At 52.5% G+C, this 23466-nt stretch overlaps 1 protein-coding gene across 2 annotated transcripts; it reads left to right on the forward strand.

The window, feature by feature from the left end:
* Positions 1–1240: 1240 nt before the first annotated feature.
* SYNGR1 (synaptogyrin 1) lies at positions 1241–21717 on the forward strand. Of its 2 annotated transcripts, none has more exons than XM_040595159.1 (4): positions 1241–1486; positions 13036–13273; positions 14747–14892; positions 16064–17448. In XM_040595159.1, the coding sequence occupies exons 1-4, from the start codon at positions 1388–1390 to the stop codon at positions 16160–16162; spliced, it is 582 nt and encodes a 193-aa protein (XP_040451093.1). In that variant the 5' UTR covers positions 1241–1387; the 3' UTR covers positions 16163–17448. The 2 variants fall into 2 exon arrangements, with proteins under 2 accessions (XP_040451093.1, XP_040451092.1); XM_040595158.1 differs by having other exon boundaries at positions 1244–1486; positions 17334–21717.
* Positions 21718–23466: the final 1749 nt, after the last annotated feature.

Here is a 23466-nt window from a genome sequence, read left to right on the forward strand (position 1 = left end):
GCAAAACCAAATTTCTGCCCTCTTATCTCCCCTCTTCCATGCATCTCCCCCAGTTCATGGGGATGTACCTTTCAATGTGGGGACTTTTGTATTTCTGGGCCGTTTGGAGATGTCCTGGCGCTGTAAGACCTTACAGAGTGCTCACAGTGTTCCCACCTCACTCTTCAGCCAGCTGCTTCCAACAAAGCTGCTGCCAGGTTTGAGCTGAGTATCGCCATAATCTTGCTAGAGCTGTCCCGTGGTATGCCTGGTGGAAACACAGTGCAGAACATCTCTGTCCAGATGAAGCATTTGAGCTTCAGTTGTGTTCAGGCTGAAGCAGAGTCAAACCGGTTTGGCTTCCTCTGCCAAGCTTAGGGAACCACGTTACAACCCAGGGGCTTGCTTTTAATTTCAGTCCTATGAATATAGATTGTCAGGGACTCTGCAGAAGCCAGTGGGCCGCTGGTATGCAGTTACTCTGCACAAAAGGTGCTGGTAAAGGAGTTTGAGCCACTGCTGAGGCTGGATGGCTTCTCCCCAAGGCATCCCTTCGCCACAGCGGGACTGTGGATGCAGGGGAAGGCTGGGTGACTGGCGAGAGAGGCTGCAGCCCCAGGGATGTGAGGTGTGGACCTCACAGTCCCTGCATCCCAGAGTCAGGGGTCGTCCCCATAATCTGGACTCCCCGTGTTTGCAAAGGGCCTTTTTCCGGCTGCCCCCTCCCAGGGACACGGCATCTCTAGAGCGAGGGATGTTAGAGATGAAAGCCTGGGGCTTCGCTGCAGCGCGATTTTGAGGCTCACCAGGCACCTCTGCCTGGGAGCAGGCGCCCGGCAGGGGCGAAGGGCGCAGGGAGCACGCTGGCTGCTCCGCTGGATAGCCGGGTCTCTCCCATGGGGGCCAGCCTTGCCCCTCTGGGGGGGGCTGCCAGCGGTGAAATACGCTGGGCTGTGTGGCAGAGGGGTGACGGGTGGGTGGGTGGGAGCGGGTGGGGAGCTGGCCCCACGCTTCTGCTAAGCCCTACCAAAACACAGCAGAGCGACCCCCGCCTTCTCCCTATGGCGGTGGGGTGCGCTGCCTTTGTACCGGGGTGCCCACACGCCCCCCCCCGCACCCGCCGTGCCCGCATCCTCCCGCGGCCCACACGGTGCCCCGCGGCCCCCGCACCCCTCTCCCCGGGTGCCCCCCTCCCCTCCCCGCGGTGCGGCTGCGGCGGGGGGGGAACGGGCGGGCGCGCGCTCCCGGCGCGGCGCGTCCCCGTGGGCGGGAGCGCGCGGCTCGTCGCCGCCGCCGCCGGGCAGCCAGGGACGGCTCGGCGCGGCTCGGCGCAGCTCGGCACGGCTCGGCGCAGCCCGGCACCGCCCGCCGAGCCCCCCGCCCGCCTCCCGCCCACCCCCGCGCCGCCATGGACGGGGGAGCCTTCGGAGCGGGGAAAGCTGGCGGCGCCTTCGACCCGCAAGCCTTCATCCGGCAGCCGCAAACCCTCCTGCGGCTCCTCTCCTGGGTAAGGCCCCGCCGCCACCGGGGGCTGCCACCGGCACCGGCACCGGCACTGGCACCGGCAGCGGGGCGGGGAGCGTCCCGCCGGGCTGCGGGGGGCGCGGGCGCGGGGCTCCCTCCGGGGCGGGCAGCCGCCGCCGGCCCCAATCCCGACCTTCTGCATACCTGCGTATGCATATAGATATGTATTTCTCAAACTGTTGTGTTATGTACCATTATATATCATTATATGTTCTTACCTGTTATATATTTATTATTATATATTTTACATATGCTTGTGTGTGCATATGTATCCACATAGATATGCATATGTCCATTGATATGTTTCCACATGTCTAGATCCATACACACACAGATACATATGTATACGCCTCCATAAGCATTCATGGCTATATCTCCATATATATATGCATGTGTATTTGGATGTATGGATCTAGTGCTGGGTTTCTCAGTATGTATATATCTCTCTATATATATCTACATATATGTGTGCTCACACAGATGTACAGCCCTATGAGCATATATATCTGTGTGTATGATATAGGGCCATATGGGGTGAGAGCACTCTGCTGGGGTTTCTTCCCTGGGGAGGGAAGGGGTGCGCCAGGTTGGACCATGACCCTATCTCCATCTCGGCTGTTTTGGAGCTGGTGGTGGGGTCTTCTACCCCCCACATTCCCCTGTGCCGGTGGGTTTATGGTGGGCATGGGGACGCAGTGGGTTGTGAGGTGACGGGGGGAGCTGGGGGGTGATGCTGCAGTCCTGGCAATGACTCCCCAGCAGGTTGGGGCTCAAGGGGTGCTGGGCTCTGGCCCTGCTGGCACGAGTTTGGGGGGCTACAGGGGCTGGATGTTGCTCTGTGTTGTATCCTCGTCCTCTCACCCTGCCTACCTCCTTTCCCTGTAATGCTTTGCTCTCTGGAATTTGTGGGGAAGAGGGCACAGGGGAAGGAGGGTCTGACGGGGGTGGTGGGGAGAGCACAGGGTGCCAGGGGACAGGTCTGTCCCTCTTCCCATGAAGCCGATCCCATGGCTGCCAGTGGGGCCGGTGCGTATGTGCAAGAAGGTCATTGGGATTAAGGCAGTGAGAGCTGCAGCGCCGAGCTGGCAGGGAGAGATTGAGGTCTCGGCCAGGAGCGGGGAAGGGAAGGCAAGGGAGAGAGAGTGGAGGAGACACATGCGCACCAGAGCTGGAAGGAGAGGCATCAGGCTGGCGTTGGGAGGATGAAATAAAAGCAGTGCCAGGCAGGGGAAACGAGGAGGGAAAGGGAAGGTGGCCCGGCTTGCTGCCGGTGGTGGGGAGGCAGCCCTCGTGCTCCTGGGTGGGTGGGTGGGTGATGTCCCCTCTGGGTGATGTGACTCAGAGGGCAGCCAGAGCGTCCCAAGGCAGCTGAGGACGTGATTAATGTGGGCGGTCTGTCTGTCCGTCCATCTGCCCGAGCTTGTTTACAGTACAGCACATCACGCAGGGAGTGGGCTGGCAGTGCTGGGGCTGCCGCTGGGCACCAGGCAAGGGGGTACGTGTGCCCCTTGCACCCAGGCGGGTGGAACGGAGCCAGCCCGCGAGCCCAGGGATGATGGACGTGATGTGACCTACAAAGGCGCTCTCGTTGCTAATCTCTGTGGCAGAATTTCCTCTTTCTCTCCCTCCCTCTTGGTCTGGTGGTTTTTTTTCCCCACTTCATCAGAGCACTGCGGGATTTTGGCTTCCCAGAGGCACCAGGTGAGGGAGAGAGGACAAGAAATATGTTTGTTTTTAATTAGGTACCTACTCTGCTTCACAGTATTTTAGACATTCTTGGCTTGCTCACCGAGCTCAGCTCTGCACCCTGCAAGGTCTGCCCAGGCAAGGAGTGTTTCCTGGGGACTGGCATCTCCTTGGGACCCCACATTGTTTCCCCCTGCCCACCTGACCTTGGCAGAGGACAGGGAGGGATTTACGCCGGGCACTCCACTTGGCCATGGAAATTCAAGTCCTTTTACAGGAGCTGGAGGTGCTCCAGGTTAGCAGTCCAGCAAGGGAGGCTGGCCTGGCTGTAGTGGTGCAAGGCTACGCATGCCCCTCTTCTCTCCTGAAATACGAGTTTCTTCTCCTGCTTTTCCACTGGCTTGATCTTGTCTGTCCTCCTGAGCATCTCTCCCTCTGCAAAGCTGGGGAGCCACATATTTAGTTGTGGTTTTGGTATTTTTTTTAACTTGAGACTGAGAGGGGTCCTCATGAGCACTGAAGTCCTATCTCAGGCTGTCACAAGCATCAGACCCTTTATGGCCCCTTCCACAAATGGGTTGAACTTTGCTGAAAAAAAGACTAGTTCATGGGGGTTTTGCCCTTCTCGCTCCCTCTGGGAGAGGGTTCAGCAGCTCCAATGGTCAGGGCCTTCCACCATAAATCTGTTCGTGGCTGAGTTTTTTATCCATTTGCTTTTGTGCTCTTGTGCCCTTCAGTTTAGACGGTGCTTTTCCCTCCCTAGTGTTTTCCCCTGGGTGTATTTATAGACTGCAATCGCATCCGCATTTAGCCTTTCCATCGCCAGGCTCTACAAGGCAAACTCTTCTGGTGGCGAAGGGCTCTCCATCCCTGTGGTCTCTTGTGAGAGTCCTTCCTTTCACCTGCTCTTGCATGCACTGGAAGCACCTTGCCTCCCAGCTCCTGAGATCTCATTTGCCTTTATCCAGCTCGTGGCGTGGGTGGTCCACTGTCTCCCCAGGGCAAGCCGGAGACTCCTTTTGGTCTGTTTCACATGACGAGCTTTCACTGAGAGCAGAAATTCTCGTGACTGCTTCCCCAGGCAGTGACCTTGTGCTTAGGTCATGCTGCCTTTTAGCAGGCTTTATGATGGCACGGGAGGTGCATATGGCGTTTTACCAACAGGCAGCAAAACTGGCTTCAGCCCATGGAGTTTGTAGTCCAACTGAGATGGATGCAAATCTCCAGGGAAAGCTGCAGGGTCAGGAGCAGATGGGGTGTGAGAATATTTATGTTGCTCCTCGCTGAGGAGGAGATGGGATAGGTTTGACAAGGAGGATGCTAAACTATGGAAAGAGGTTAGCAATTCTGGGACATCTGTCCACTGTGACCGTGTTGTGAGGCAGCTCGGGTTTCTTAGCTGCTTTGGAGGTTGGGCACAGCAGAGTATGTGGCTCCCTACAGAAAGGTTGCCTGGCATGGGTGTTGGAGAGTAGTGGTGGTCCTGCAAAGCGCCTGTGTCAGGTTTGGATGTTCACCCTTAGTGTGAGCCATTTCTCTGCTGCTGCCTGTCCCAGATGTGCTTACCTGGGAAACAGCACCTTGTAGCGCAGGGAGGCAGCCCTATGGAGCAGTCCCTCCTGAGCATCTCTGCTGAGGCTGCCTTTAAGGGTATCTGCATCTTGCAGTGAGGGGACTTGTGTGATGCAGCTGGACTGAGGCTTGCCAAGGAAAGCAATCCACTGCTAGAAGATCCCACAGGCTTCTCCAACTCTCTGTAGGGAAGGGCAGAACAACTCCCTCCCTATTCCCAGTGGTGGTGAAAAGAAGTCATGCAACCCACCCTTTTGTGGTGGGTGGCTGGAGTTTACTCCCAGTCCTGGTCTTTAAAGACATTGCTCTACACCATGACATTTCACTTGCTGCTGGCTGCAACACAGGCATGCTCTGAGCTGAGCTGCATGGCACAGCTGGTGCCCCACAATAGATGAGACGTGGGTGCATGGGTGGGTTTTTTACCACCCTGACATATAGACCTGCATTCAGCCTGCTTAGGTGACCTGACGGCTGGAGCTAATGGAGCCTCAGCTGGAACTAGTGGAGATGGGTGACCCACACCAAGCTGGAGCTACACAGCTCCAGGATCATTCTTGAAATAAAGCAGGCAAGCGTGGGCACATCCCTGCCTAATCCTGTTGCGTCCTGACCGCAGTGCTCTCCCCAGCCGGCACGGGGGAGCTGGGAGGCTCCTTTGCAACCTGCGGGCGTTGGATGTAGCACCGGCTCCATAAATAAATAAAATGCTAATTGAAACAGGTTGTTCCAGGCGCTCCTGACTGCTTGGAAACCTGCTCACTGGAGAAACTGAAGCGCTGCTCAGTGTAAAAGCCTAACAAGGCAAAAGTAACTTGCCTTTTGGAAGCAGGCCCAGCTAGGTGGCTTGAGCGAGTGTATTTCCACATGCAGCTGCACAGGCAAAGCAGCCATTAAAACTTGCCACACAGATGTGTCCCCCTCCAACACCAAGGGCACTGCCTCTCCAGAGGGAGGTTTGGTGAGGTTTGGTGGAGAGGTGCTGCCTGCCTTCCATCTCTTCCATCACCTGTTGCCATTGCCACTGTGTCCCCTGGCTGGTGTGAGCGCAAAGACCTTTCGAGCCAGGACAGGAAGCACTGTCCCCTGTCTCTGCAGGCATGTCCCATCCCAGGCAGCTCCAGCAGAGAAGACAAGGCAGGTGAAGGACGGGAACCACATCCCCAGCCTCGCCATGATGGGCTGGCACCTGCAAGCTGGAGGATGGGGACAAGCCCTAGCGTGGCAGGCAGTACTGTCTCCTGCCTTGCTGGCGGGTCCCTGGCCTGCTGTAATGACGCCCAGCCTGTGACACCCCTTGCCTCTTCTCCCCGTGCTGTCCTTTGCTCTAGGGAAAGGATACCAAGCATGGGCTTGTGGTAGTAGTTAAACTGAGCCTTAGAGCTCAGCTGGCCTCAGGAGCCTGAAGCCAGCTGCAAACTCCGGCTTCTTTCTGTCCCAAGTAAATTTAGCTGAGATGTTCCCTGTGTTCCTGGAATGTAGCTCATGTTCTCTGCCTCTGCTCCTCCATGTGATTTTTGCCCCAGCCACCATGCTCGCTGGCTGGGCGCTTGTGAGATGCCTTGGTGCATGGTGAAAGGAACAGGGCAGTTCAAGGCACGTGCTTTCAGTCAAGCCCTCGGTACAGTTCTTCATAGGATCCCGTTCTCTGGGTCAGCTTCAGAAAGGTTTTTTGGGGGATCGCTGTCACTGGGATTGGGTGAGAGGCCGTGTCAGAAGATGGACAGTAGATGTACACAGCTGCGTGGTGATTTGGGCTAGGATACAGCAGGTTGCGTTGTTTCCAGCATAGCATTTCCAGGAAAGATCTTGGAGCAGAAACAAATACGTTTGATGGCATTTGCAGAGAAAAATCTGAGAAGTAGCACATGGGGACCAAATACAGTCAGAAATATGAGCAAAAAATAAGATAGCCGTATGTAATCTGCTGTTTTAAAACATGAGAGGCACACAGGTGGGGAACAGAGAAACTGCATGGTGATGAGACATCACTAAGGCAAACATTTGTGGCAAGACAAGGCAGCAGAGAGAACTTGTGTGGCTGTGAGAGGAGCAGGTGGCAGCGGATGCGGTTTCCACCTAGGCTGGCACAGCCAAGCCAAGGAGGGAGAGTTGTGTTGCTGGGAAGAAAATTGAATGCTTCATCATGCAAAAAGATGCGACCTTTGGGTGGTCACTTCGCTGAGCAGCGACCTAGCAATGGAGGGACCATCTGGAAAGCACAGAAGGACCTGGATACCACCATGGGGGTGTGGCTTTTCAGGGTTGTCACTAGTAACAGTGGGACAGAAGATGATGTTTGACCACGGGAAGAGCACGAGACTTGTGGGACTGGATGCAGCTTCCTGAAGCTGCTGTCTGGGACACAGCCTGCTGTTACAGCAGAGGGAATCTGCCCCTGGCAAAGCTTCTTCCTCCCTCCCTGGGGTGGCTGGCACGGCTGCTCAGCCCAGGCCTGGCTGTTGCTGGAGGCTTCCCAGCTTCTGACTCCCCATCGTCTCCCAGGCTTGTGCTGCTGTTGGGGGGAAGATTGATTCAGGTATGGGTCTGGCAGGCAGCGGAAGGGTTAATGGCTAGCATGTTGGCTGCCAAGCCATGTGTGAAAAAGGCTGGCTGGCCAGGAAAGCCTGTCCAGGATCCCGTGGCAGGAATTAGGGATGTGGAGCCTTTCTCCCCTCCATCACCTGCTCCAGCTCAGCCCCAGCTGGGGAGCTGGTGCCACGTGGCTGCTGGCTGGTGGGGGTGAGCTGGAAGGGAGGTGCTGGTGTATCTCTGCTCTTCCCCCATCCACTGCTCAGGGGAATCAGGTACAAATGGGTACAGCGAGTCCGGCCCCTCCAGCACCCGCACAGGGCTCAGGCACACCACCCAGACTGTGGGCAGTTGTCATTTGCTGCCTGCGTGGTGCCGGCTGGGGGAAATAAATAGAGGCCACCTGTTTCCAAGCTGCCAGTCCCATGCTTATCAAAAGCTGCATATGTTTTCTTCAGAATAAACTAAATACAAGTAGATCTAATGGTGATAATAACAATAGCCATAATCCAGTCTGTGCAGGGCTCTCCAAAGCTTTGCAGAGACTCCATTTGCGAGTAGTGGAATGAAAATGAAAGCCAGATCATCTCTTCCAGTTTATCATTTGCACTCTCCCCTGTTCTCGCTTTCTGTTTAAACAGATTTATCCTTGGTCATTACCAGATCAGACACAGAAGAGGTTATTGCTTCATGCTGCTCAAGGTAGATTTGATTTGAAGTCCCACGAGGAATATTATGTCACTAAACTATTTCCTCTCTATAATAGAATAAAGAGAGGGTGTGGGAGAGGCAACACACTGTGACAGAGCCTGTGACCAGAGGGCACCGCAGCGAGCCCAAGCAGGCAGCTCGGCAGAAACCCCCTTCAGCCTCATCCCCACCATCACGGGAGTCTCAGGGATGAAGTCAGGAGGCAGCATGACAAACTCCTGGAATGAGGTGCAGGAAAATCTTAGCGCACTGCCAGAGGCTGGCTGTGCTATGCAGCCATCACATGATGCTCAGGAGCGTCTGATGCGCAGCTGGGGATGGGCAGCATGGTGGAAAGCCTCACATGATGCTCAGGAGGTTTTGGCTGGCTCTCTGCAGGGCTGAGCCTCCAGTGGGGAGGTGAGGAGGGGCCAGAGAGCCTCTCTTCTGAGGGCTCATCTCTCGCCTTTGCCTCTGGCAAAATCAGCTCACCTAATCTAGCAAGAGGGGGAAAAAAGAGATCTTTTATGGTGGGATGCAGAATTTTGCCTGTTCTGCACTTTTCTCTCTGTAGCAAGCCCTTAAATGCTAGTAATGGCCAGTATGAGCCCCTTGAGAGGCTGAGAGAGGAAAATTCCCTCCCTGTCTCCTCCTCGCAGTGCTTAGTGATCATTTTGCTGTGTCCTTTGGCAAGTTGCTCTGTCTCTTTCAGCTTTGTGAAGTGCCTGACTCTGGGCTTTGCTTGGTGTCTCAGAACTCTTTGATGAAAACAGAAGTCTGGGAAAATCATTGCAACAACCTGTGTGGATGTGATGTTTGAGGAATGGTGAAGTCGACAAAAGCTGGGTCCTGGCAGCAACACTGACTTGGCCAAATCTTCACCAAGTGCTCTTTTCTGTTCCTTTTTTGAACCTAGCTGAATATATTACTGTAAGAGACTGCGTCAGTGAGAACCACCATCCCTGTTGTTGGGCAAATAAAGTTTCTTGGCTCCATTTTGAGCCTTAATTCTGTTCCTGAGAATACAAGCAGAACCTCGCTCCAGTCTTGGACGAGCATGCAACAATTACTGCAGGTGGGCTGCACACCTGCCCAATTAGTGTTGCTCTTGGAGGCTTAAGGAAACCCTCTCAACCTAAAAATCAAGTTACTTTAAGTCCTGTTAACTGACTTAAGCAGCCTTGCTGAAGAAATGAGACTGCTCAGGTGCACAAAGCTGGGGATGGATGCATGGTTTTTGTTGCTTAGCATAGGAAAGCAGCTAATGATCTCCCTCTGTGTAGCAGAAGGATGGGCTGTGATTGGGAGCATCGGAATCCAGTGCTTTGCAGCTGCCTTCTGTCAGCCTTTGGACAAGGCACTCACTGTGTCTTGGTGCTTAGTTGGGGGAAGGCTCCTGCCATCTTCTCCTCAGCTCTCTGCAGCTGGATGCGTATTTTGGACCATTTTATTAGTGGTTGTAGGCAAGACTGTGCAGCGAGGATTCGCTATGCCAAACAGGTGTAGAAGGAACAGGGAGTGGTAATGCAGAGGAGCAAGAGGATTGTACTGGTGCTGCTGGTAGCTGGCATTTCTTCAGAAGTGATGCAGATGTGATGGGAACAGGAACATAAATGTGTCATCCTTGCAAACCTGGTGCTTTGTTTATAATCCAGGCAGACATTCATACTGCACTGGCTGCCTGGGTCATCTTTGCATGGATTGTCAAATCAAGGAAATAAACAATACTTGCTCTTTCAAAGGTGGGTTCCTACATCAGTGAGCTTCCACCCACCTGCCCCCGTAACAGCAAGAAGTAGCTACCAAGGATTAAGCATGCAACAGTTTCTCCTGAGGGCTGTGAGATCTGGGCTGTCACAATTATAATTTTCTAGAAAATTGTTTGTCTACGCACCCGTCACAACAGTTTCTTGGTACAGACATCAACAGGGATAAAACAGGCAACATTGTCAGCCAGCAGGAGCAGCAATTGCCTCTTCTTCTGCTGTCCAGCTCTGCTTGTTGGTGTGAATCCTCTGGTTTAAGCTGCCCATTCTTGCCCAGTCGGTGTTGTCCAGTCCAGCTCAAGGCTTCTGTGCTCAGCAGATCCTCACAGCATTTTGCTGTGCCATGAGGGTGGTGGTAGGCTGGCAAAGGGAGCAAGCCCTCTCCACTGCCACTGACTTTTCCCTGTCTGCAGTGCCGGGGAGTCGAGCATGGACCAGAGCTGATACCAGTGGTGAGGAAAACACGGAGAGAAGGAGACATCCCTTAAGCTACTGTGCTTTGGTCCATAGAAAGCTTTCCTAAAGACAAAGAGTACTTGGGGGTGGCTGTTTCAGGACACAGAAGATAAGGACCTGCAGTGACTTGTTCTGCTCACAAGTGAGAATACCCTTAGTGGAATGTCCCCAGAAAACTCCTAAGATCATCTTAAATCAGATGCTTGCCAGTAAATCATACCTTGGGCATCTCCAGGCTGCGAAACATAGAGTAAGTTGTGGCATCTTGGCTGGCCGAAGATAGAGAAAGGAAGTTAGGAATGCCACCTCTGCCTGAAAATTAGGGAGAGAGAGATGTCCCTCTGGTCTCGTGACTCTGAGCTGCATCTTTACAACTTGCCAACATAAAAAGGTACAAACGAGCAAATGTAAAAAGGAATTATTCTGCTGCTTTCACTCACAGATGAGAGCTCTTCCAGGCCAGCAGTAAAAGCAAAGATAAGAGCAGAAGGAAGATGTCTATCAGGATATGAGCGAAGTAAACAGAGGTGTCTCTGGGGAGAGGCCATTACAGAAGTTCATTCATCCCAAATGAGTAAGCAGAGACTTGAAATACAGCTGGTTGCAAAGGTTGACGTGAGGCAGGGAATCGACGTTTTGGCAGTTTTGAGCTCTAAACCAAAACTGAACACCAGACTGTGCCACTTTTGAGGTGGTTTCTCATCTTCCAAAGAGAAGATATGCTTTCCGTCTAATGCTGTAGAATACGAGGTACCCGCTTTGTAATCCAGCGTATGGAGGTTGGTACTTCAGGTAGCAGCATCAGTGTGGGTCACAGCCTCACATTAGGACATTACTTCAGGAGTCTCTCAGCTCTCCCTCGGATTAGAAAAACAGTGTTACTGCCAATGGTCCTAGGCAGACCTGTCAGCCCAGCCTGTTGTGAAGGTGTGTGAGCCTGGCTGTAATTGTGTGCAATTTCACCGCTTTCCAAACCATTGAGGCTGAAATTTTGAAGACCAGACCTTTGCTTCAGGCAGAAGAGATTTTTACTTAATTTTCATGGGCAATTTCTGCAAAGTATGATCAATCTTGATTTTCAAGAAGGAGGAGGAGAATAAATCAGTTGTTTTATTTCTAAGCGTAAAAAGCTCTTGTGAACTTTCAGAGAACCCATACAGTCCCCATGCTTAGGATAGGATTCAGCTTTTTTGGTTTGCTGTAGTGTGTCAACAATATGCCCAATCTCAGCGACCCAAGTGTGACCGAATAATGAGCCTTGGGGTGAAAAAGTAGTATCGGTGTCAGTGGATACTTGTTAGAATTTGGCAGCTGAAACATGACCAGCACTGAGTATCTGCCCAAGGGCTGCTGGGACCATAAGTAAGGATTGTCCTCTTGTTCTTGATGCCACAGGTCAAACAGCAGAGGTCTGTGCTGTGGATCTCAGGCATACAACCCCACCGATAATAGATGGTGTACTGGGCTGGCATTAATCAACAGTTAATTTTGTCACAAAGCTGCTTCTTTGCTTTCTGGGTTGTCTGCCATGCCCTCTTCTGCTGCTTGGTTGGATTAGGCGGTACTGGGGTCCTTCTGACCTAGCAAACCCTCAGACCTACCTCCACTCCCTGCAGGAGACTTGGCCACCTCATCTCATTGTGTGCTGCCTCTTCTTGCGGGTTGGGTGGTGGTTCCAGGGGTGCCAGGGTCCTGTAGCACAGGCAGCTCCCGGGCTAGCAGAGTGCCCTGGTGACATCCCAGTGCAAATCATATGTATGTTCACCCCATGCTTGAAGTCCCATTTCCCATCTACCTGGGGCCCTCGCAGGCAGCCTGCAGATGGGCTTTTCCTACTGAGGGTTTCAAGATGCCCTGCAAAGAAAAATCTGTACATGCTGCCTTAATCTTCCCCTCTTTCTCCTGTGGCTGTGAGGGGAAGCTGTTTATCTGAGAAGCGGGACGGAGCCTGCTGTGTCAAGGAGGGACAGCCTTGTGGCAGGCAACGAAGGCTAAGCCTGTGAATGAAGATTAGACCAGCAGCGGCAGATTATGGCATTTCTACCTGGACTCATCCTTAATTCTGCCTGATTTAAAATAACATGCAGTGGCAGTGATGGGTAGGGAGGATTCATGATGGCCCTGCCAGGTGGACCTGGAAGGGGGACGTTTGGCCCATGAAATCCACAAGGAAGGTTGGAAGGTGGTGGCGTGCAAGTGAGTGGACAGCAGGATAGGTGGTGTCATGGGCTGGGCTGATGGAAAACTGGTGGGGAAAGGTGTGTGATGTGTGGGGAGATAGGGATAGTGGGACCCAGGAGAATGGTGCTGCAGAGCAAGCAGAGCTGTGGATTGTGGGGAGGTGGATAGGGAAAAAAGCGTAGTAGCTGAATAGATAAAATTAGTGAACAAATGTGTGGTAGAAACAATGAATTCCTAGAAGGAAAAGGAGTGGGTGGAAGAATAAGTGTAGACTAAGAGGTTTTCCACTACTTGGAGCCCTTGTACTCAGGCACCTGCACCAAACCCATATCCCAATTTATACTCCATGTTGCCTCCCTGTGTGTCTGTGGGAAGCTACCCTTACTCTGGACTGTGACTGCTTTACATTGCTTTAGATCAGATGGATAAAAAGGCTCAATCTAAAAGTGTCCTATTTTAAGTTAATCCTCAGAAATAAAATGAGACCATCTCCCCAGTAAATTCCCCATGACTACAGCCCAGGCAGGGCAGCGGGGTGGGAGCTCAGCAGGGCAGAGAGGTGCCTGTCCCCTGCAGAGCTCTCCTCTTTTGTGCTGGTCCAGAGAGATGGGGCTTGCCTTGACGTGTCTCCTGCCTCCCTCCCCACCAGGTGTTCTCCATTGTGGTGTTTGGCTCCATTGTCAATGAAGGGTACGTGAACCGCCTGGACGAAACACAAGAGCACTGCATTTTCAACCGCAATCGCAATGCCTGCAACTATGGCATTACCGTGGGTGTCCTCGCCTTCCTCAGCTGCCTTCTTTACCTGGCTCTGGATGCCTACTTCCCGCAGATCAGCAGCGTCAAGGACCGCAAGAAGGCAGTGCTCTCGGACATTGGAGTCTCGGGTGAGCTTGCTGGCTGGTTGGCCATAGAAGCCCTCTCATCTGCTGGCAAGGGAGAGGGAGGGAGCTTCTGCCCCCTTGCAGGCCGGGTCCCTGCTGAGAGGGAGGTCTTCGGGTTCTGTGCTTTCTCAGGCCTTCTCTCTCCATTTCTTCCCCTTTGTCTTCTTCTCAGCCAATCTGGCTGACGCCTCCCTGCTGTTTTCCATAGGCATAGCTCAGGGAGCCCTTTAGGATCAGCACGTCTTGCCTCCCTGCATGCTTGTGCTTGCTAAGGCCAAGTGTTGATGCCTCTGGTGATGGTACTTCCTTCTCTTCCAGCTCCAGGGGATTGAAGCCCATATATTCTAACATAAAAAACCACTGAGGGTTTCATGAGGCTGAGTAAACCAGTCTTCCTAGGTTACCTGGCATTCCCCATCTGCAGGACCTCATCCAGCCCTGAGGCTTATTCTAACTCACAGTCAGATCTGTCCATCCCCAGTAGTGTGTTGAAGTGACAGAGTGATGGGGGGTGTGTATGTGCATGTGTAACACCAGTCAGCAGCATCATGAGGAGGTGCTTTGCTCTCATGCTGTGATCCCGAGTTGCTCTACTGATTTACTCCGGCATATAGGCAGACTTCTCCTTGCCAGGGTCCCTCCCCAGTTTGTCAAAGGGGCCATGAGTGGAGTGAGAGCAGGACTGGATGCAGCATCTGAGCTTGTTTAGGACTTCTGGCTTGTAAGTTTGTTCACAGTTAGCCTCTTGCCTAGCAGTCCTGTGTACAGCTAACAAGAGAAGGGGAATGGGAAGGACTGAGCCCTGTTTTGCTGCCACTTAGGAATGCCCATTTCCCTCACTGTCGGGTATCTGGCTGCACCTGGCAAAGAGGGTGAGTCCCACTCCTCCCCACCAGCTGCCAGTCTGGACTCGTGGCTCCCCTCTACCTTCACCCCTTGCCCAGGGTTACAGCATGTTAATGATCCTTCAGCACCTTTCCTCGGTGTGAGTCCCTTAGCCTGCGCTGTCCTGGGCAAAAGCCAGTCTCTGTGCAGCTGCAGGCTGGCTGCTTCTCACCCTTCCGCAGCTCCCTTGGAAGGAATTGCTCTTTGCTTGTCCTTGCGGGACAGGGTTGCGAAGCAGTGGCTGTTTCAGAGAGCCCAGGTGATCACTCCTGTACTGGAAGCCCTTCAGGCTCCATCCCAAGGCCAAATGCAAGTCCTGTGATCAATCCAAACACAAGCAAATGAACTCCTCTGAGGTATTTCATGCAGACACCTATTGTCACCTTGACAATTTAGCCATCAGCAAGACTGCCAGCTTGCTTGCGCTTAGGTAGGTTGTGTGGGCAGAGTTTGGCCCAGTCTGCAACACATCGGTGGGTCTTGTAGTGTTGAAGTTTCCAGAGAAATATGATGTGTTTATGTTCTGTTCACACATACCTTCTTGATGTCTCTCCCCTTCCCCTTTGGCATGCTGGTGGTGGTCCATCCCAGCCTTTTGGGCATTCCTCTGGTTCGTTGGCTTCTGCTTTCTGACCAACCAGTGGCAAGCTTCAAAAGAAGAGGACAACCCACTGAATGAGGGAGGGGATGCAGCCCGAGCAGCCATCACGTTCTCGTTCTTCTCCATCTTCACCTGGGTGAGTACAGCAGCCATGATGTTGGATCAAGTGTCCTCTCCACTATATTAGCTCGTGGGGAATGGAAGGTGACTGGCTAAGAGTGATTCCCTCTGAGATCTCAGTTCACGTGGCTTCTGAGAAGGGAAAACAGGAGGGTAGGTGGTTAGGAGGTAATCTTGGGAAGCAAGGACTCAAAAACTTACATGGAAGAAGGCGCTAGAGCATTAATAAGCACAATGGGCAAGAGTCCCATATCCCAGTAAGGAGCATCCTTGACAAACCTCTGATACAACCTTGGACAAGCCAGCTCCCCAAGCATCATTTTCCCTGTGTGTCAGAAGACTTTACCAGCATTTTCACCTCACAGACAGTAAGCAAAGAAGGGAACTCCAGGCCAAGGGTTGCACCCATCTCTCTCCCTGCTTTGCTCCTGCCATGTAAAATGTCATCAGTGGCCACAAGAAGCTGCAATCAGCATCCCTTTGGGCTCTCCCTCTGCACCCACGACTGCGGCGCCGCCTCACTGGGTTGCCTCTTGGGAAGCTGGTGGTGCTGCCTCTTAAGCCTGCCATTTCTCTAGCAGTTCTTTGTTGCTACTTTCCTGGAAAAACGGTGGTGTGCAATATAAATATCCCCCATGATTTCCTCCCATCTCTGAAAGCACCAAGCCCGAGTGATTTTTGTCTGAAGTGACAGGATGGTGCCAAGCAGGAAAGCATTTAATGTCAGTCTCCTTGAGGCTTTATCCTCTCCTCTCCCTACAGGCCTTAACGCTGGGCAGGGGCCAGGTAGGAAGGGTGCTGTAAGGCCACAAAGCTGTGAGAGGGGAAGGGGGGCTGCAGAGTGTTGTGCAGTCAGCACCCTCGGCAGGGTGACACCAAACGGGGCAAGGGACAGCAGTGTCTGTGTGTGCCCCCCGCAGGCTGTGTCCTGCACTTGAGTACTGCCAAAAGCCCCTTGCAAGCTCCAGCAGAAAGTGTGACAAGGAGTAAAGCTTTTGCAAGGGTTTCCTCAGGACCCTTTTTGAGGTGCCACCACCTGCAGTGTGGTCCTCCCTGATGCACAGGTTTGCAAGTGGCTAAGTAGGCATCCTCTTCGCCCCATTCCTTGAGGGTTTTATTTCAATCAAACACTTTGGTTTGCTTTTCATTACTGATTCTCCTTCCCACACCCCTCTTTCTCCTCACAGGGCTTTCTCACGTTTCTGGCTTTCCGGAGACTCAGAGACATTACTTTTCAGGAAGAATACAACACCCTGTTCCCTAACTCCCCGTCCTTGCTGCCTTAGTGCCCCTCACTGATGGGGGAATTTGGGGGAAGGGGTAGAAGGATGCAGCTGGAGGAGGTTACTGAGCAGAAACAGTTCCAACACCCCAACCATGGGTGCGTGGTCACTGCAGGGCGTGGGGTGGGAAGACATGGGCCATTGAACTGGAGTGTGGTTGTCCACTGAACAGGGGATCTCCCTCTGGGGAGTTGGAACTGGCAATTTCTTCTCCTCCTCCTCTGCTCCCTTCTTTCTCTCACCCATACCCTAACTAACAATGCGTAACACCACTGCGGCTTTCTTTTGATGACTGCTGAGACCTAATACTTCAGCCAGGAGATGCCCTCTGCCCCCACTACTTTATCTCCTCCATTTCCTCCCAGCCCTCATTCCCCAAAAACCTCTCCCCTGTCACCTGCCAGACGGCTTACCTCTTTCAGAGATGCTCTGGGACAACGAGCCGTGCCTGCTGGGGTCCATGATGCTGAACCCTGTGCCTGGGCTCCCTCAGTCCACCAAAGGGCATCCCACGTGCAGTGCCTGGGGCAGGAGGCAGCAGTATGCTTGCGAACCATCCCCTGGTCTGGGAAGCAGCTGTCTTGCCTCCTGCTGCTCCTTTCCAAGGTCTGGGCTGTACCGTGTGGATGTTGGCTGGTGAAGGAGTTACAGGGGGTGACCACTACCTCGCTACTCTGGGTCAAATCCTGCTCTCCTTCCTGGCTTCTGCAGGCAAAATGGCCGCGTACGTCCAGCCCAGCAGATGAATCTTCTGTGGTGTTGCTGAGGCAGATTGCCTTCCCAGGGGCAGGAGGGGCTGAATGGGATAACCACATGCCAGCTGAGCCTCTGCGACCTGTGCCATGTCAGTGAAACCCCACCACCAGGCAGGAGGTGCCCAGCATACCCCAGAGACACTGGGGAGCCCCGGCAGGCTGCACGCAGCCAGCTGGGCTCAAGCCAGCCGTGCCCAGCCCTCCTCTGTCCTGGCAGGCTCATGCTTTCTGTGGGGCAGCCTGAACCTCATGCTCTCAGGGGTGTTTCACTGGTGGTCTGCCACGTGGGCCTTGCACACTAATCCGTAACCACTACTAACCCCACTTCTGTTTGTTTCTCTTTCTCGGTACGTTCCCCCTCTCTTTTCTCCCCTCCTCTCTCCGCTTCCCAACTCTTCCCTCCACCTCCTCCCTTAAAGGTGGGCCAGGCGTTCCTGGCTTATCAGCGTTTCCAGCTGGGTGCCGATTCGGCCCTCTTCTCCCAGGACTACATGGACCCAAGCCAGGACTCCGGCATGCCTTATGCTCCCTACACGAATGAGGAGGATGCTACAGATGCGGTGGGGACATACCAGCAGCCCCCTCCAGCAGATGCTTTCGACACCGAGACACAGGGGTACCAAACGCAGAACTACTGAGCCACCGATGCCCCTTTCCCTTCCCCTTTCCCTTCTGCCCCTTTTCCCACTGCCGGCAGAAAGCCGAGGCACAAACCAGACAACGTGCGTTAGTGGCACAAGAGGTGGCTCTCAGCTATGCTCCAGCCTTCTGGGTCATCTGTTTTTATTTATCGTTTTTAAAAAAGGAAAAAAGAAAGAAAAAAAGGTTTCCCCATCACCTCTTCCTTCTCCTCCCCCCTAAAACTACCTGCCAGAACCAAATTCTTCCAAAATCTGTCACCTCCTTGTGAAAGGAAGGTCCCCTCTTCCCTCATCTCCCTCCTGCCTGCTGCAGAGGGCACAGTCTGGCCAGTGGGCAGGAGAGGGGCTACAGTGCCAGCAGGGCAGGGGAGAGGGTACTGGAGGCAGAAAGGAAGGAATGAGAGGGACTCGGGACCTTTCTAGAAAAAGACAGTGTCACTAAAGGCTGGAGTAGATGCAGGAGCATCTGAATTGGGCTGGAGAGCCTGGTGGCTCAGGGAGGGGGATAGTGTTGGAGTCAGCATGCAGGAGTGCTAGGGTGGAGGGGGGCCAGAGGGAAGCAGGAATGGCATCCCCCATGCAAAGACAGGGGGGCTTTTCTCTGCCACACACTGGCGAAGGAGGGATGCTTTATTTTTAGAGGTTTTGGGGAGAAGTGGTATTGGGGGGGGGGGGGGGGAGCATGAAGAGATAAAATGGGAAGGGCAGAAGGAAGATTTGCAAGTACAATCAAAAACTACAGTCATGTCTGTAGGTTACAGCAAGAGACTGGGCAGAGCAGAGGGTCAGTGCCAGGGGAGTCATTCCTTCCCCAGCCCCCTTGGATTGAGGTGGAAGTGATTCCCCTCACCTGTACGTTCTGCTTGCCACTCTTCTGAGACCAGTGTTTGGCGAGGCAGGAGGGGAGCCATGCCCAGTCCCTGGCCCCCAGATGTAGTGCCTGTGGAAGGAAGGGGAAGGATGGAAGAGGTGGGCTTCTAGGGGGCCCTGTGAGCCCTCGTCTCCAGCTGGGCTGGTTCAAGGGGAAGAGGAGAGCTTTGCCATTTCACCCTGGGCAGGAGGAGGAAGGAAAGCCAGATTCACTCCTCAGGTCCTGCTGAACCCTTCTCCATTCTTCTGCTACCACAGTGCAAAGCCTCTTACTGATACCATCTTTGTAGCACATGGGAATGGAGCGGGCTCCCCCTGGAAAGAAATACTGCTGCTGGGATGGCCAGCATGCGACTGGCTCTTGCACAGGGGTGCAGCCAAGCAGGGAAGGGTCCAGCACTGCGCAGCTCTCCTTTGCCTCCCACTCAGATGGGGAGGAGGTCTTGGTGTACAGAGAATTGCTTGGGGCCAGACCGAGCTCTCTGGAAACTGGTGTCCCTGTACTTGCCATAGAGTATACCGTAGTGCATCTTCTGCAGCAGCTCAGATCCTGGCTGTGTTTAAAGCTTCGCCTAGGTGGCAGTACTGACTCTCAGATAGAGCTTGTATGGACATGCCACACATGATTTTCCTTCAAGTAAAGAAAGATACAGCTGTGGAAGCACACTCTTCATTTCAGGACAGTAGTAAGGTCTATGTGTGAAGATGGTCCCTAAAGGGAAATAATTCAGCAATAGCCACCTGGACAATTCTCCCCAGCACAGACATCTCTCAGAGCACAAAGAGCAGGGTATGCCTTGCAGCAGTGAGGAGCTCCATCCCCCAGGCAGCCGCCCCACTCCACCCAACACTGGCCCCAGTAGCAGAGATCAGGAGCAAATTCAAGCATCCAGCCTGCTCCCCGTAGCACCTGTAGGAGTCAGGAGGATGGGACACATGTCTGGCCTGTGGTTGCGTGAACATCTCATCTGGAGGACACTAAGGTTACCAGTCCTTCCTTTCTTCCCAGCACAACTCCTCTCCAGCTGCCCCACAATGATAGGGAAGGGGTAGAAACCATAGAGCTGCAGGCCCCAAGAGAGAGGGGGAAGTTGTTGTCCACTGTACAGAGGCACCATTTCTACCGGCTCCTACCAGACTTGTGCTGCTGGTGGCTGTCCTCATCGCTTGTCCCCATCATGGTTTGCCCCCTGCCTTGCTGGTGGTTAACCACTGGTGAGGATGGGAGAGGGGGACCAGCTAGCCCCATGGATGCACCAGAAGGGACTGGGCACACATCCCTCACTCTGGCTGCAAGCAAAAGCAATACTGTAAATAGGAGAGGTATTTTTTGGAGGGAAGCTCCTCAGCCTTCTTTTTCTGTGGGCTGAGCCTAATATTTAGGCTTGGGAGGGAGTTACTTTATTAAGAGAGGTTCGTTATGACTGTGGCTGTGGGGGGAGCTCCCTCCAGTTTGTCTCCTGCCAGGGGAGAGAAAGGAACGAATGATGAGGTGGAAGAGGAGAAAAACTAGTTGTACTCACCCAGACTCATCTGTGTCATGCTTCGTGCTTTCGTTTGTGGGGTGGGGGGTGGGATGGGTCCAAGAGGAGAAGTAGACTATAAATAACCAACCCTCAGCAGAAAATGTGATGTACTTATTGGGAGGAACTGCCCATCACATGTCTCCTCTCCTTGGTGAGGAGGTGAGGGACTAGGCACGTGAGGAGAAGCATGGACCATATGTGGGGGTTCTACCTGGGTCTATGTTTTGGGGTGTAGCACAGGAGCATCTTATATGCCCCTTCTCCCGTCAGAGTTACACAGACAACTAAGCACTGTTTGGGGCTGACTGATGAGCAAGCTTTTCTCTATCCTCTTTGGCTTGCTGCCCTCATGTAACCAGCTGATGTGCTCTGGTGGGCTTGAGGTAGGAATGGCCATCCCCCTCAGAGCTGGCACTTGAGACATGATCCAGGTGGCTTCATCCTGGGTTAGTGCCCATCTCTCTGGCCTTTTCCTCCTTGCTTTGTGTTGTAGGAAAGGTATTGGTGTGGCAGGGGACACTACAACAATAAATACTTGGGCAAACTCTTGCTTTTCCTCGTGGGAGAAGACATATCCTCTGTGGGTTGACACACTTTCAGTCTTTGCAGTGGAGGGTTGGTGGTGACAGACCTGGAGGTGGGACTCTCCTTGTTTGCATGTAGCTCTTTAAAATGCAATCTCCAGTGGCATTTGGCTGGTTTTGCAGCTGATGAAAGATACGGACCCACCCAAAGGGTTGGTTATCTTATCTTAGGTGCTGCTGATAAGTTGCTGTCTATTTCTGGTGATCATAGGCAAGACCTGAGCAGCTGGCTGGAACATGTCCCTTTTAGATCCTAAACATGGGTGAGATCAGCCCCACTCCAGGGATTAGGAGATCAGAGGGAAGGCTGTATAAGCAAAACGATAAAGTGGCTTTCTTCCCTCTCTGCCATTTGTCCAGATTACAGAGGATTACGCATCCCCTGTTGGGAGCAATGGCCCCTTAATGTCTTCTTATCTTACAAAGCCCCCAAGTAAGAGACTGTTTTGTGGAAGCAGGGGCTGTGAAGGGCAAAGGGATGATGAAACTTTGCCCCAATTCTACCTGTGGCTTCAGTCTTCTGACGCGTCCCCATCCCCTGCTCACCCGTGTCCCCACCACACTGTTCAGCACCTCATCACACACCCTTCCCCTCCATGTTATTCCTGGCAGTTCCCTCAGGGGAGGAGGTGTCTTTGTCCCTGCAACTCTTGCAAGCGCTTGGGAGGACCCGGGAAGGCAGCATTGCAGGGTGGTTCCCACGGGACTCTTGGCTCTGATCCCCAGAGCAGGTACAAGGCAAGGAGCCCAGCAAGGCCACCTCATGCAGCAAGTCCAAACCATCCATCCAGACAACTCCCTGCTGCCTACGTGGCATCCTTAACACCACCTGGGCTGCCCTGCCCCTTCCCCTGCCTCATTACTGCCTGTGTATAGTATATATATTATATATATATATTTAAAAAGATGTATAATATAAAGCTATACATATATACGTATATACGATGACTCATGGATGGCCTGCTGCATACAGGATCCCCTGAGTGGTCTTGTCTAAGCCCGAGTGTCCCTTCACCCCTCCTCCCGCTCCACCCCTCAGCCCTGTCTGTTCCAAAATCCAACTACAGCGAACCCCGCCACCTTGGCACCTGTGTTTACAATGTCCTATATATTTGTGGTTAACAAAGTGAAGGTGGTAACTACTGGTGTCTCAATAAAGTTATGAGATTCAAAATAACCAAACTATATGGAAAAAAATGGTCTGGAGTTTTTTCTTTGGGAAGGGATGGCTTTTTTTGCTCAGTTTGCTACAAGAGCACAGCTCCTATGCTCCTGCATGGCCGGCGGGCAAGTTTATTGACAGTTGGTGGCTTGAATGGAGGAAAGAGACTTACAGAACTGCCTTTAATGAGAGATACATTTCAGCGGGAGCTAATGGTCCTTTGTTTTTCTTGGCCTAAATTTCAAATCACACATACCATCAAGTGTCTTTTACCTAATCAGTAGGTAGGAAGGTAGGAAGACATGAGAAGGAGCTTGACATGCCATGTTAGAAGTAGACTTTCATTGTGAAAGGGATGTGGCTATAGGGGGTGTGGATGGGGGACATCCAGGAATATAGGATACAAACTTATATGAAAATAAACATCTGTATTTCCACACCGGGGGAAGCAAATCTGTTTACTCCTTTAATATGTTTTTACCTCTATTCATCTATGTGTGACCATTGCTCAGGTGTCTAGCATAGTACACATGCTCAAAATAATCAAATACTGGGAAACAAAGGCTCTCAGGGTAATGTCAACAGTGGGTGTCAGTAACTGATAGCCTGCCACTAAAAAGGATCTCACTTCAATGGGTTTTGCAATAAAAATAAAATTCAAAATCCCATCCCATGCCAATGCTTAGGTAAAGCTTCCTTCTCATCCCCTTTTAATGAACCTGTCACCTGAGGACCTTGAGTATCACATTTCTCAACCCCTGTGCAGTTTGAGGACAGTAAGCAGAAGCGTGGTGGTGAACACATTCCACCCATTCCTCCAAACTCTCTCTCCCCTTGGGGACACAACTGAGCGCAAACACGCTGTAGCTTCACATCAGATTATATGCAAAAGTATTGATAGACTCATCTGTTTCTTGATCTTTGCTTGGACAAAGGCCCTTCCTACTGTCCCAGCTGTTGGAGTGCAAGTGTTGTGGAGATACCTTGCCCACAGAAAGGCAAATGTCTGTGCTGGCAACAAGTGGAGTTAAAAGCTGGTGAGACAAGATGTTGCCAAAAGCAGGCATTTAAGATGAATAACACTCTGACATTACTAGTTTGTTTATGTCTTCTGATCATTTGAAATCTCTTTAATTTTGCTTTCTGGTATTTCAAGCTCCTATGAGTCACGTTTTGAAGCCTTTCCCTGCAGTCATGACATCTAGAAACATTATTATAAAGTGTTTTCTTAAAAAAAGTTCACATAATCCCAGGACTCAAGGCGATGAGACTTTGTTTAGTGTCTCAAGGAATTCAATAAAATCATATGTTTTGGCACAACTGAAACAACCCCATTTCCCTCCCTGAAAAATTCAGCTCGTGTAAAGCTCTGCAAAACCCCTGTTTTGCAGGGATATTTGGCGCTCTCTCAGGGGGATCAGCACTCCCTCGCCATTCCCCGTTCCCCTAGCAGTAGCTCTCCACGTTGGCTCTCCAACTCTCTAGAGGGTGCTGGGGGAAGGAAGCTGCTGTTTCCAGCTCTCCTTCCTTAATGCTTTTTCTCTCTATTACTGCACTTCTATTTCTTTGCCATTCCAGCCTGTCTGGAAATAGTGACCTGCAGAGGAACAAGAAGCATTAGGGCATCTGTGCCTGTGGGAAGCACCAGGCTGAAGTTGGTAGAGGTAGCTGGGGAGACCTTGGGATGGAGCTGTGTGAGAGCTTGCAACGCCCCCCTTCCACCATCCCTTTCTGTGATAGTTTGCCACAGAAGCAGAGCAAGTGCAACA

The sequence above is a fragment of the Falco naumanni genome, chromosome 5, assembly GCF_017639655.2.
Source record: "Falco naumanni isolate bFalNau1 chromosome 5, bFalNau1.pat, whole genome shotgun sequence".
In the NCBI taxonomy this organism is placed as follows: Eukaryota; Metazoa; Chordata; class Aves; order Falconiformes; family Falconidae; genus Falco; species Falco naumanni.

What these genes read in the sequence shown, in the direction of transcription:
- SYNGR1 (XM_040595158.1), top strand. Translation starts at nt 1,388, where the DNA reads ATGGACGGGGGAGCCTTCGGAGCGGGGAAAGCTGGCGGCGCCTTCGAC. An exon ending in TCCTGCGGCTCCTCTCCTGG is followed by an intron (nt 1,487 to 13,035) that starts GTAAGGCCCCGC and finishes CCTCCCCACCAG; the next exon opens with GTGTTCTCCATTGTGGTGTT. An exon ending in TCTTCTCCATCTTCACCTGG is followed by an intron (nt 14,893 to 17,333) that starts GTGAGTACAGCA and finishes CCTCCCTTAAAG; the next exon opens with GTGGGCCAGGCGTTCCTGGC.